The 14959-nt window shown below is 36.9% G+C and overlaps 1 protein-coding gene across 5 annotated transcripts in view; it reads left to right on the forward strand.

Moving 5' to 3' along the window:
- The window catches only part of rab3ip (RAB3A interacting protein (rabin3)), a 51687-nt gene that overhangs the window by 26392 nt on the left and 10336 nt on the right, over positions 1 to 14959 (forward strand). For 3 of the 5 annotated variants that reach the window (XM_056260330.1, XM_056260331.1, XM_056260333.1), the window contains 7 exons: positions 1390 to 1485; positions 4288 to 4365; positions 5622 to 5825; positions 8986 to 9114; positions 10182 to 10294; positions 10694 to 10793; positions 12583 to 12652. In XM_056260330.1, the coding sequence (XP_056116305.1) occupies positions 1390 to 1485; positions 4288 to 4365; positions 5622 to 5825; positions 8986 to 9114; positions 10182 to 10294; positions 10694 to 10793; positions 12583 to 12652 (790 nt within the window). The remainder of the gene's footprint in view (positions 1 to 1389; positions 1486 to 4287; positions 4366 to 5621; positions 5826 to 8985; positions 9115 to 10181; positions 10295 to 10693; positions 10794 to 12582; positions 12653 to 14959) is intronic. The other 2 variants (XM_056260334.1, XM_056260335.1) reach the window with 2 other exon arrangements.

The following is a 14959-nucleotide window of genomic DNA, read 5'->3' on the forward strand; positions in this document are numbered from 1 at the left end:
CCATATTAAACCCTACGGATTAAGTATGGGATGTCATTAAAGTTCATGTGCATGTAAAGGAAGACGTCACACAACTTTTGGCAATATAGTGTACCTTGTCACGTGTTGTGTCTGGCTAAGACACAATGTAATTCTCGCAGTCTTTAAAAATCTACTTCCTCTCAAACCTGGAGTCTGATTGACTAACAGTCAATCTCCCGGAGTCAGTGTGCACTGGTTAGAGTGTCCCTATTATATTTTTTTGAATATTACCTTTCATGGTTACCTATATGTGGGCATGTTTGACCTGCTCTCAAACACTGTAGTTGTAGCTGAGGCCTGGAAGAGTTTGGTTCATGTTGTCAACATGTCGACAAGATCCTGTCTCCTGTGCAGCGAAAGCAAAACTACTTTGCATGCACTTCCAAACAATGAGGACCAATGGCATCGTTACTGTTCTTATCACTGTGTATCAAGTGCTGAGAAAGCCTCCGGAGCTGAAATTCAGATATAAAAATGGACGTTTCATTTAAGTTAGTCAGAAGAATCCGCTCAACAACGCTCAAAATGGCTGAGTTTTTGTTCAGCGTGAGTTCTGCATCTTCACGAATCCATTATAACCAACAAAGTATAAAAACAACGCCAATAAGAGATTCGTTACAAAGTGTAGACGGCTTCATTGATTATAGTGGGATTTTTTTGCAAGAGTGCAGCTTTGTGTACCTCTATTGCTCGAGAGTGATTTGAAAACATTATCCATATAAAACCGTCATTTACAAAAAAGCATCATGAAATATTTTACTTTCTGTTTGTGATGCAGTTGCTGTCAGATTCAATACGGTTGGCTGATTCCTCTTTCAACAACAGTTTTTTGCGAACTCTCCATTCCACTGTGCCTCGTTCACAAAACTAAATACTCCGAACAAAAATGTAATCCTCCGATGCATTTAAAATAAACCATTCACTTGTTTCCGACGCTGGGATCTTTCTGAAGTCTGTACAGAGTTATTTTGAATTAGCTGTTATTTTTATATTTTCAGTTTTTTATTTAAATTTTGTTTATATTGTTATCATTTTTGTTAAGTGCTTTCTATATCACTTCAACTTAATTTATTTCAGTTACTTTCCAAGGCAATTTTCAAATATATATATATATATATATATATATTCAGCTTTATTTTAATTAACAAAAAAGATTTTTAATAATTTCAGTTACATATGCTACTGTCAGTAAACATTTTGCACAAAAATATTTATTTTTTTGTTGTTGTAAAGAATACTGTAGCGTGTGTGTGCTGAATCATCCACCCTTTTACATGGGCTAAATGAGAGAATGAGCCATACATTCCCTGTTTTTCTGTTCTGTTTATCATTTGTGTGTTCTGTTCATGTCATTGCATGTGTCTGAAGGATCTTAAGTTAAAAGACGAGGAGTGTGAGAGGCTTTCTAAAGTGAGAGACCAGCTGGGGCAGGAGCTGGAGGAACTCACTGCTAGCCTTTTTGAGGTTTGTTTGCCAAATGACGGAGCAGATCTGTGTGTGTCTGTGAGCACTTGATCGTCTGGAGTTACTCTGAACATTCAGCACTATGATAGGTCAACTCAAATGATTCAAGACAGACCTAAAACACTTATTGACGGCACATCTGTGTATCAGACTCTGTCCACACTATATATACTATATATATATATATATATATATATATATTGCACCATTTGTAAAGTGGGTATATTTGACATATTTAATGTATAAAGTAAAACATTAAGAATAAAATATTTTCCACTTTTTTTTATTATAAATAAACACCTATAATAGGTATAATAGACACCTATTTAATAATTCATAGTTACAATCAGTTATACTGTATATCCCGAAATATACACTACTGTTCAAAAGTTTCTGTTAATAGATGATCCTTCAGAAATCATTCTAAAATGCTGATTTGCTGCTCAAAAAACCTTTGTCATTATCAATGTTTAAAACAGTCGTTAAAAACAGCATTTATTTGAAATAGAAATCTTTTAGAAATAATTATCTTTACTGTCACTTTTGATCAATTTAATGCATCTTTGCTGACTAAACGTATTTCTTTCTATCAAATTGATCTTATTGACCCCACATTTTTGACTGGTAATGTATATTTGTTAAGTCACATGATTGTCACATGAAGACTTTCGTGAACATTTTTGAGTGTTCATCAGAGTTTTAAACTTTGAAAAGAACAGGATTCACAAACCAGATACCTAAATCTGTTTTTCTGACTGCACACTAAACCATATATATATATATATATATATATATATATATATTGCCATCAGATATAAATAATACCAATATATAATTCAATATATCGCCCATGTTTTAAGTGTCAAGTCAATTCACCTCAATTTATATAACGCTTTATACAATATAGATTGTTTCAAAGCAGCTTTACAGTGATAACAGGAAAATGATTCAGTGATACAAACAGAGTTCAGTTCTGCTGTAAAGCAGCTCTAAAAAGACAATAGTGTCATTGTTCAGCTGAAATCAGTTCAGTGTTGGTTCATTTCCATTCAGTAACTGTGTAAAGATCATCAAATATGAAATGAGTTCAATTCAGCTATAAAGCAGCTCTGGAGAAAACAGTGATGTCATTGTTCAGCTCAGTTTAGTTCTCATCCTACAGTGTCAGCTCAGTCAATTCAATAATATTGCTGAATATAAAGTGTCATCAACTAAGGAAGCCAAAGGTGCCATATTTGTGTACCGATAAACATTTTAAAACAAGTCATAAACATCATCTCCAGACAGTTGTGACATCTGACAGGGAACTTTTAAAAGACTAGTATAGCAAGCGCCCCATAAATGACATCATCCATAAAAACGCACCGGTTGAATACGCCTCTGCGACGTGTGTGTGCTATCAGGGTTGTAAAGCAGTTCACATCAAATCTTTCATCAGCATTCAGCTCTTGACAAGCTTTCGTAGCAAACCCAGAAATTGACATTTAGATTGTTATCTGGCTGAAACTATTGCAACATGTTTTATTGCATCATTTGCTTTTAGGGTGGCATTAAAACTGGAGTATGGCAGATGTTAGACGACTACTTCACATTGCTTTAGCTGTTTGTAAAATAAAACTAAAGTTCAACCGAACAAACCGTTGCGTCATTCAGAGTCATATGAGCTGCAGAATAAAGCACAGTTGAGTTCCGTTTGAGGTTCCAATCCAGTGAATAAACGAACTCAATTATAAACATGTTTTTTATCATAAATGTACGAGGAATAATTTTGAGTAAAATTATTTTTTCTAAATAGGATTGGGTTGAAAATATTGATTTCCAGGGGGTGTAACGGTACATGTATTCGTCCCGAACCGTCACGGTACGGACGCAACGGTTCGGGGAATACAGTCAGATGACGAATACAGTCAGACACAGGGGAGCCACACTCCAACCCAGAAGGGGGCGCGCGTGGTAATGCAACGCTGTTTGCTAACCACCACAACAGGAAAAAGTAGTGCGCTCATGGACAAAGGAGTATACTTTGACAGACTGTCATTTGCACTACTTTTTTTTTGTACTTTTTTAATAGAACATATCAATGCCATGTGCTGTATGACCATATTCTACATCCCTTAATCCTACCCAATACCTAAACTTAACAACCTTACTAACTATTAAGCAGTAATTAGGGGTTTATTGAGGCAAAAGTCACAGTTTATAGGTAGTTAATAGTAAGAATTTGACCCCTAAACTAAAGTGTGACCATTTTTCCTATTGTACCAAACTCGTATCGAACCATGACCCCAAAACCGAGGTACGTACCGTACCGTTACACCTCTATATATTTCCAAATTAATTGGTATTGAATCGAGATCACATTGAATTGAACACTTGTGAATCGGAATCAAACACACTGTATATTGTGATACCCAGCCTTATTTCTAAAGTCATTTGAGAATCTTACTGATTTGAACAAGTGTCCAACTCCGAACACTTTAACCGAAGTTCATCTAATTATGTGGACAGGGTCAACAACATATGACATACCTACATTTTGTAGGTCTTTGTACCATATGAATACATGTGCTGAGTGATTAGGTAACCCACTCTGAATTCTCACTTCCTCTCCTCTGTTTTGCATTTTATACTTTCCTCATACTTTTCCCTTTTTCATGTCTTTCTGTTTTCCTTTTTGTTTCTGCTAGTCAAAGTCCTTGCGTGTCCTCGTCCTCTAGCTCTGCGAGGTGCCTCTGATCTGGTCTGTTGTGTTAGAGGTTTTGACGAGTTTGAGTTCGATCTGATCTGTGGCATTCTCAACAGGAAGCTCATAAGATGGTGCACGAGGCCAACCTGAAGCAGGCCACTGCGGAGAAACAGCTGAAGGAGGCGCTGGGAAAGGTGAGTTTTGCCGACATGTCTTTTTTGTTACGGCTAAATGTCAAGACAGCACAGTGATCCAAATGAGAGAATACAGTGAGCTCAGAGAAGAAACGAAGCTAATCAACATCTCACTAAACTGGTCAAATTGGTCACAAGAAATGAACTTAGGGTGCGTTTACACGACAACGATATGCTTAAAATGGAGAAGTTTTTCCTTTGAGTTTTCCACGTACAGACGACACCATTGTCAAAACGATCCCCATTCTCACGGATCCGCGAAAACGACTAAAAACGCTGTATTCTGCTGCCAGGCCATTAGATGGCGATGAAACACTTTTGTTTTGTTGTTTACACGGAGACTTGCACTTTGAAACTCCTTTTCAAAAGTTTGTGTTTTCAGGCACCCAAAACGGCGCTGTCGTGTAAACGGACGGCCAAAAGGCATAAAAAGTTTTACGTTTTTGGTTGAGAACGGTGTCGTGTATACAGCCCCATAAACTGCAGTTATTTATCTCTAATGTTCTCTAGCATTACAGGTGGGCCTTATGACCAGAATCTAATATCACTCTGATTTTAATAGTCATAATTTTCACAGTAACTGTATATTTTTAAATGTAGTTATTGTTGCTGTAAATTTAACCCCAAAATCTTGTTTATTACATTGGTCATATAGTAATGTCTATTTTTCCCAAAAAAAAATCTATCACAGTGACTTTAACATGACTCATGTCCAATGATTAAGTACGAAATCAGCTTCACATTTGGAAACACTTGAGTTTGAAATAGAACATTATAAATATGACTAGATGTGCCATGGGTAAAACCCATACACATCTGCACTGTGTGATGCTCTGAGCAGGGTTAAAAATGAATGCTTGTCATGTACCAAATGAGAGTGAAAGGATGCTTTGGTGGGTAAATGAAGCTGAGGTACCTTTTTTTTAATATGACAAAAATGACATAAGATAGAAACAATCCACTTGGAAAAACTAGGTAGGAAGGACACTAGAGGGTTTTATTAATGGTTAAATAATGGAAAAAAACATTGAGTTCACTCTTTTTTGCATCTTGCTCATGACCCTGTTCTAAAAACACGGCGCTTGAGTTAAAAGAAAATGCTTTTTTTCATTCCACCACCCTGCATCTCACATTTAATGCAAGACATGTTCTGTGTGAATGGCCTTTTTGTGAGATGTGATATTTTGTAAATACCTGAACTTAAACCCCTCTTAAGTTTGTAATCTGACAAGTCCTTCTCTTTCTCCTGGGTTCAGATCGACGTTCTGCAGGCTGAGGTGGCTGCTCTGAAGACTCTGGTCCTGTCGACCTCTCCCACATCCCCCTGTAGGGAAATGCCCCCCGGACCCAAAGCCCCCTTTAAGAAAGGCCACGGTCGCAACAAGAGCACGAGCAGCGCTATGATGGGCAGCCAGCAGGAGGTTGCGGTAACGCAGCCCATTGTACGTGAGTGTAAAGAGGTTTGTATCTGCTTATGTACGTTTGTGTGAGTATCCAGAGACATTTCCCATGTACCCCCGGGGTTTGTTCCGTGTCAACCACGATGCCGTATTAATTATCATTGTTCTTCTATAGTGTCATATTGAACTGACCGACAGCTTCAGTGATTATAAAAGGAGAGCTCTTTACTTGTTTTCTGTATAATTCAGTTATAATTTGAAGAAAACGTTTTTGTTTTTCATGAGACTGTGACTTCTTTTTTCCATATAGTAGGGAGTGGAAATGTTTAATAAGCCTATAAGTGCTCCTCTGCGGCCATCTACTGGTTAAAGTGGTAATTTCATGTCTTTTTTTAATAAAAGTGTTTGTTCGCCACAAAGTTTTAGTTTTCCTACATCTTACATCGCAAGTCGAGTTCCGTAAGAGTGAACTCTGACCCGACGCATGATGTAGGAGTAGCGTAAACTTAGGTGAGAGTAGACGCCTCTCGCGGTTCAAACAAATAGGGCTAGGCAACAAACTCAAGCTCCTCTGACGTTTCTCTTTAAAAATTCTCATTTTAGATTTCAAATTCATGACCGGTGTTTTTTTTTTTTGCTCTATCCTCTGTGCTTTTGTGTTCGTCAATACGTCATGCGTCGGGTCAGAGTTCACTCTTGGGCTGGAACTCCAGAAGCCAGTGATTACGGTTATAATCACTGGTAATATAATTTTCTTACAAAAACGCATCGCTTCGCTTCAGAAGGCCTTTATTAACCCCCTGGAGCCGTATGGACTTTACTTTTACTGTATGGATTACTTTTATGATGGATGGATGTGCTTTTTGGGCTTCAAACATCTAAGTTACCATTCTCTCCCATTATAATGTTCGAAAGTTCATTTTTTGGGTGAACTTTGGGTGACCTTCAAAGGAAGATATAGCTATGTGTCGTCAACATTACAATGATAATCAATAATGTTTTTTGACAAATAGAAACTATTTGTTAGAAACTAACAAATATAGGGAAAACAAGATGGGACTTAGAATGGAGCCTTGAGGAACTCCACAAACATTGAGAGCAGCAGAAGAAGAGTCATTTCCCATTTCTACAGAAAATCTTTCTACTAAATCGATGCTCTAATTCCATGCTCTTTAGTGTCAAATGTTATAATAAGATCAAGGAAAACTAAACAGCACAATTCCCTGGATCGACAGAGAGCATCAGGTCATTAGATAGTTTACGGAGGGCAGACTCTGCAAAGTTCTCAACCTGTGTTCACAACATAACACAATGTTGTTTGTGAATGTTCTTTGGTACTATGGTTTCAGGAAACACCAAATCGGTTACAGCCCTTGCGTTCATTGTTGACTAACAGTGCTTTGGGAAACGTACCTCTCTATGTCTTTGTTCTGTGGAAGGTATTTAAATATGACATACTGGCATCGTTTTCCATATAATGAAATTCAAGTGTGACTGAAGCTACACAATATACTATAGCCGTGTAAGGTACAGTCCAGGGTTCCCGCGGATCCTTAAAAAGTCTTAAAAAGTCTTAAATTAGATTTTTAAAATTTAAGGCCATAAAAAGTCTTATAAAGTCTTATTTTTACTTATGAAAGGTCTTAAATTTTAGATGACACTTTGACTTAGACATATCTAAAAGCTTTCCAAATTAAAACCATCTAATTAGCGTACGTATTTTTATTTATTTATTATTCTATCTTTGTGGAATTGCTAGTTCACGTGACATTTCGCGTCACTCGCGAGTCGCGGCAGCATAACTGTCTCCTGCACGCGAGAGGAGAAAAGGAGAAGAAAGGTCGTAAATGTCAGTTCAGGTGTAAGTTCATTCTTTATGTGCATATGGTGTGCGATGTGTATTGTCTATTATGATATTGTAATCATTGTTTTAACAATGTACGAGGCACTGCGAGCTGACATCGCATTTGTCTCGTGCTTTCACTGCGTGATGTGTGCAGTGTAACTGTTATGTCCCCAAGTTAGTTTTTGTCTTATATTTATATCATATTATGTTCTTATATTAGAATATCACATCAGAAAGAGTGCCGTTTTCTTGTGCACGATTCCGAGTGTGATATTTATGTTATACAACAGTTAAATTAACAATACGTTAACATTGAGTTACTTTTTAGACACAATATTGTCAATATTGTTTGTTTTCCCTTTATTTCGCCGACTATAATTTCAAAATGAAACCGTAGCAGAGTCTCAATGCAACCGACAGCGATTATTTCTTGACTGAAATCCGCGTTTTGAACGAATCACTTGCTTCTTTCCCGAATGAATCAGCCGTTTGAACGAATCGGTTGAATGAATGACTCCCTCAACTCACTTATTAAGACAGTGATTTGCCGCTGCGGTTTCATATTTAAAGTACCCTTTAAATAAAATGTTAAAATTAGAAATCATTTCATATTTAAATATTGAATATTGATTTAAAAATATATATCTCATAGCTTTATTTATGCAGTTGTAAATGGAGTGTAAATAAATTAATGCCACTTCTGATGCCGCTTCTGTCACCTCTGCCCTGCAAAGATGGATTTTGATTGAATGATTTAGTTTGACTGTAACAGTATGATTATTATATAATTAAATATTATTGTATAATTACTGTATAATTTAATTTGAATGATAGTATTTGACATTAAAGGTGATGCATAACTCTAAATAAGTTTAGAAAAAATGTCCATATATAGGTGAAAATGCCCCTGAAAAAATCAATTTAAGGTGGCAAATATTGCCCCTTAATTAAAATATTAATTTCTGTCACTGCTGTGAACTGACCACTGCATAGAATATGAAAAATATGAATATCTTTGTGAGTCAGCTGTCAACAACAGACCCCAACAGACCTAGACCTAAACAGACCAAACCTATAACACAATCAGTAAAATATCATCTAATTATTATCAACAAAACGTTGAAAATGTCAAGATATATTTTTGTCAATACTGCACAGCCCTAATGTACGGTATTAATTTTGATTTCTTCAGGTCTTAAAAAGGTCTTAAAAAGCCTTAAATTTGACTTTCAAAAGTGTGCAGGAACCCTGGTCTGAAACTTACTTCAAAGTTCGCTGATCATCTTCCCCTCAACCAGTGTTCTGAAATGGACTATAAAAGTTGTTATAATGGTGGATATTAAATAGTATATGTGTGTTTTTGGCATTTGTTAGGTGGATTCACTGCTCTTCACAGAGTTCAAAGCATGGAAAGAGGAGCCGAACCTGGAAAGAAGCTGCTCCTTCCTCGAGCGCATTTACAGAGAAGACATCTACCCATGCTTGACGTTTTCTAAAAGCGAGGTATGCTTCTGCTGTCTGTAAGACTTATGAGCTCCTCCTTCTACTGTTAATATTTTATGAACATTAGATTCGGTAAATGATTAGCTGTAATGAACTAAACAAACGTGGCAGCTCAGCTAATGGTTGAGAATCTGGGCTAACAACTGAGATCTTCAGCTGCTCTCTGGTGGTTGAACCTACTCATGAATTGCTGAAAACATGAATGTCAGCTGTATGAAAGTGTAGTTTGCAAAGATACATGCTGCCTGTATTGTGAAGTAATTCACTACAGACAAGCTACCTAATTAAAAAAGAAGTGTTGTATACCTAATGTAACTAATGGACAAGGAAATAACTGGACTTAAGCCAGCGGTGTCCAAACTTTTTTTAAAGGGGTCCAGATATGATGTTGGGATACACACACACACACAGGGCTTACATTTGAGAGCATTGGCACTGGTGCCTCCAAGAATAATATGAATATTGCATGTTTTGCCTCTTGGAAATGCACATTTGACAGTAGGTTGAGTTGCAGATGTGAATTTATTTTCTTTAACAAAAGCAGTAATGTCTGTAAAAGATTTGAACAACCTCATTTTTATATGGTATTTAGTCTAAACACATTTATTTTAAAAACAAACTCCAAGCTTATAGCAAAATGTTCTATAATATGGCCTATAGTTCATTACCTCTTTAGTACATTTAAAACATGCCTACATTAACAATATAATATAATAAAATTCAATTATTATATTATATAGTTAGCTTTACTGCAGTAAATCATGGTAAATGTTGGCGACTGGATTGAAAAGCCTTCTAACTGTATTGTTGTGGCTCAATGTTTCTCCTGTTTTCCACGTCAGTGTTGCTGAGAATGTCAGCGCAGTTTCACCTGGCTTTAAACTAGTTAAAACCACAGAGACATTTGTTAAGTATTGAAGAACTCTGTGTTGCATTTGAACGCTTCTCAAACACACAAACAAAGCCTCAGTAAATTGAATCAGACTTCCAGATGCATGTTGAAAGAGAGAGGAACCGTTAATGTGAATAGATGTGTGTGGCTGATGTGTGGTTTGTGTGACCCGCAGCTTGGATCGGCGATCCTGGAGGCGGTGGAGCAGAACACACTGAGTGTGGAGCCGGTGGGATTCCAGCCGCTGCCGGTGGTCAAAGCGTCTGCCGTCGAGTGTGGAGGACCCAAGTGAGTGTCGCCCACTTCACCCGGCGTTTTACAAATCCATATCACTCCTAATATGAGCCATGGATCCTGCAAATAAACAATGAATGTGACAATGGCATCACATGCATTTAAGAATTAGATTAAAGGTTGCCTTTAGTTGTCAACTAATTTATCATGTAACACTTTGTTGGTTTTGTTCTTATTCTGATGGGCTCTTCCTGTGGCAGGATGGCACAGACTCTTGTGTAAGTGAATCGTGATTAGACCCTCGGTCCCCCTGACCTGGCCCGTGCCGCCCTGTGTCTGTGCTTCATTAGTTATTCACCCAGGTGTTATAGTCGTAAATCCCTCCTCAGATGTCCATCAAGTTTGTGGTATAATGTATTTCTAATTGCTTTCAATCTCTTTCCCACTGTGTAGGAAATGTGCCCTGTGTGGTCAAACCAAAACCTGCAAGCACAGAATCAAGTTTGGCGATTCCAGCAGCTATTATTACGTGTCTCCGTTCTGCCGCTATCGGGTGAGTATCACATTTTTGGCTTGTTATTCGATACACATTCTATTTACAAAGGTGGCAACATGGTCTGTGTAACATTAGCAACACATTATTAGCAGATTGATAACGTAGTCAAGCAAAAGGCTAATCATTTTAATTACCGTTATGTGTCCGACGTTGTAAAGAGCGATACCATTGTTTACTGCAGTAAAGTTGACCCGACCGAGTGGATCTCTGAGTTGGCGCGAGTGAGTGGAGGCCGGGCATAATTTGCATATTTCATCCTTGTTTGGAAAATGTTTATGTAAATTTTACAAGTTCGCCTCCCCATCCAGTCTTGATAAATATTGTAAATTAATTTGGCTTGCTATATGCTTGTGATCGTCAGGAGTGAATGATTAGGGTCGATTAACATAAACATTATTAGTCAAATCCTTCTAGTGTTGATTGTGTTGGTACTGTCATAAGCTGTTTCCAGAGAAAGTTGAGAATTTAACTTGGAAAAGATTGGAAATAATGCTTAAAACAGTTGCGAATAAAGCACTGTGTCCACACAGTGAGTCGAAGAGAACAAAATTGTCACTTCCTGGTAAACTGGCGTAAATATCACTAAGAAAAATGGAAGTTGATCTAGTAGGAGTCAAGTCATCCTCATTTATATAGCGCTTTTAACAATGTAGATTGTCTCAAAGCAGCTTTACAGAGATAAACATATAATTTAAGGTAACAGAGATTGGTTTGGTTCTATAGCGGTTCTTGAATAATGTTATTTTCCAGCTAAAGTTAGTTTTGATTGATTCACTTCCATTGAAATGATCATTTGTTATTAGATTAGGGGCCGCTAAGATGACACCGTTCTCTCTAAACAGACTTTAAACTGAACCTGTGATAAACGCTGATGGCGTTCACATGCGCATTAAGAATTGATTCTATAGTTATGTGCGTTTGAATATATGTGTGCGCAGGTTTGTAATTCCCCACAAACCATGCCTAAACAAACTAGTCTTGCCTATAAATTTTGATACAGAATTTTATTTTATCACTTTGGGTTGGTACGTGAACCCTAATTTCCACAACGCTTTATCTGTAGAGTGGGAAAGGGATCCTCCATAGGGAGAGGATAGTTGACACTTCAGCACTGCATTGTCATCGGGTCCAGGCAAAGCTCCTTCGTCAGATCTGGATACGGCCTGGATCCGGCAGGCTGCGGGAAAACCTCGGGATAAACAAAGACACTAAAGTTAGCGTAGATGCCATTCTTCTTATGATGTAACGAGTACATCTGGATTTAAGGAGAAGTCACTGAGGCAATATAATAATTTTCATACCTACTCCTCTCAAACTCTATTACGTATTTTTTACGTGCAATGCATTTTTAGAATGTATGCAGATCTTGGCATTTCCATCCAGCGTTTTTTTATGCAATATCCTAAAATGCGAATAAAAATAGGTGGATGGAAAAATAGCTATAGTAAAGATATTTCACACTTATATCAAAAGAATTAAATAAATATACAAGTATATCTTTCCTAAATCTGAAAAATAATAGATATCTATGAAGAAAATTAAGCCTGTTGTACCATAATAAAACTTGATTAAAATCAGCATAAACTGAATTCCATAAATCTAATATCATAATGCTCTTTAGTGCAGAGTTTAGATTTAGTTTAGATGTTTGTGTGAAATATGACTGGCCACGTCAGCATTTTAGTATTCAGTTTTGATACGTTGAATGTTTTCATTGCATTGTTTTCATGTGTAGTACTGAGGTTTGAATGTGAATAACACACTTTTCTTCTCTTCTCTACCTCAGATTACGTCCGTCTGCAACTTCTTCACCTACATCCGTTACATCCTCCAAGGACTAGTCAAACAACAAGATGGTAAGCTAATAACTTATAAGAATATTTCATATATAATCATTTATCTTATAGACTTAGATCGTGCAAAGCTACATATCAGCATTCAAGCTTGATGCTGTTTCCTGCATGGATTTAATATGGTTCATATACTGTAAGTATCTGTTTCAGTTTAATTATAAAATGATTTATGGTATTACAGTATGAAATTATCATATATTCATCTGAACATGAATATGCGCAAGTTCTTTACCAAAATATATTTCGATAAAAGCTTTATTCAAAATTCAAGTATATTAAAAGATTACAATTTTTTATTTGACAAATTTGTAATATTGCGGAATTGAGGCACGGATCAGGCTCAACTGTGAAAGTATGTTCTATATAGTATGAATGTGTCGCCATGTTGTCATTATCATGTTTGTATTGTAAAGGATTGTAAAGTGTCCAACGTATGCACACTCCAGAATCTCGGCAGAAGTAGTAGTAGGTGTCTACTACTTTAGTGTCTTTGTTTATCCCGAGGTTTTCCCGCAGCCTGCCGGATAGTATTCCGCCAACTGTTTTTCGAATACTATGTATTCAGACATGCTACTCTGTTGGCGTACTGTTTTTCACATACTATATAGCAGGGAAGTATTCGATTTCGGACGACGCTTAGGTCTTTAGCTAGCGTTAGCATTGCTGTACTCTGTATTCTGACAGCTTCCACAATGGTGATAGACACTGCACTGCCGTCTATTGACATGGATCATCATTCATGATTTAGATTAAAATGAACTCTGGCACGATTGCTTTGTTAGTGCGGTTCATTTCAATAAGTGTGAACGCTGCCATCTTAATTATGGTGCAAACCAAACAAGCGGACCAAGACCCTGTGTGACGGAGGGATTCCTGTCGCTGTTTGAACTCCTTTACTCATTTTATAACCTCTTCATAAGCTCTCAGCTCCATCATGTACAGTTGGTACTCAACCAGAATAATACTTTTACCGCCGCGTGGGGGTGTGATGGTGTGAATTTGCTGCCTTTTACCGCTAAGAGGCGCTACAATCACAGAAAGTGTCAGTTTATTCTCTCTATTGCGTAATCTGACGCGGCTCATTGAGAACTGGTAGCAGATAACTGAAACAAATGTAGGCTTCTATTATTGCCGCAAATTTAAGCAAAGTAGGCTAAACGTTAACATTGTGTGCCAAGTTTTTCTATAGCTAGACAAAGGCTATGCATGTAAAGGTTATGTGTCTTATACCTCGTGTTATTTAAATTCGTTAGTAGGCCTAGATTTCTGAACTGAAACATAAGAGTGAAATAAATTAAACTAAATGATCGTAAAATTAAAACATTGCCAGGACTTGCTAACCGATGTTAGTTGGCAGCATTTGTGTTTTAGCATTAATTTAGAATTAAATAGGCGTACAGTAGGTTGTTATGATTAGCATAAGTTTCTTTAATAGATAATGAAAACATTTCAACATAAACATTGCAATAGAAAAATGTCACATCAATAAGGCTTTGCGTAAGAATAAGACATTAAGCTCATGCTCATAAGACAGTGTTCAGACAATAGCTCTGGTCAACGCTTCAACATGAGCCTCACGGTGCTTCAAGCGGTCTGAGCTCCAATCTCAGCTCTACTACCCTCATCATTTTGTTTCTAGTTTAATATGCTATTTGTCAAAAATAAAAACTTCTGAAATGTTCATTTATTGATTCGAAACACTTTTCAGAGCTTTGTTATTCATTGTCTGTCATTTTTGAATGTCATTAGGCGTTTAGACTATAACATTGAAGCCTACACGCCGTTAACCGATGTTGGCCGACAGCGTTTATGCTTTACTGTTCTTGATGCTTACGGTAACAGATTATTTAAAGTCAAGCGTGTTGTTTAATTATTAAAGGCACATTACAACATAAATTTGCTACATTCCAGTTGAGCCTCTGTTGCGCTGCACAGACGACAAAACCCGAAGGTGCTGTTGAAGGCAGATTAACAGCCGATCGCACCAGAAAATGAAGATAAAGCTCGTCTTTAATCTGCTAAATTATTGTTTTGTGAATCATTCACGAAATTGAGATGAATGACAGTGATACCCGGCCATAGCAACGAAAGAAATTTTTCAAAACCGATCCATACATTGAACAAATCAGAAAAAAAGACTGTTGACTTCTACACAAAATAACAGACTAAATAGTATTGCTTTCAATATACAAACCAATGAAAATGTAAAAGCACACTAAAATTAATTCAGTTTAAAACCCCATCGCACATTTCAAGGTTTAAATAAAGTGTCAGGACAGTTTAGGCTATTTTTTTAAAACAAGTCGAGTT

This window comes from Rhinichthys klamathensis, unplaced genomic scaffold (genome assembly GCF_029890125.1).
Source record: "Rhinichthys klamathensis goyatoka isolate OS25496 unplaced genomic scaffold, OSU_Roscu_1.1 h1tg000176l_1, whole genome shotgun sequence".
NCBI lineage: Eukaryota > Metazoa > Chordata > Actinopteri > Cypriniformes > Leuciscidae > Rhinichthys > Rhinichthys klamathensis.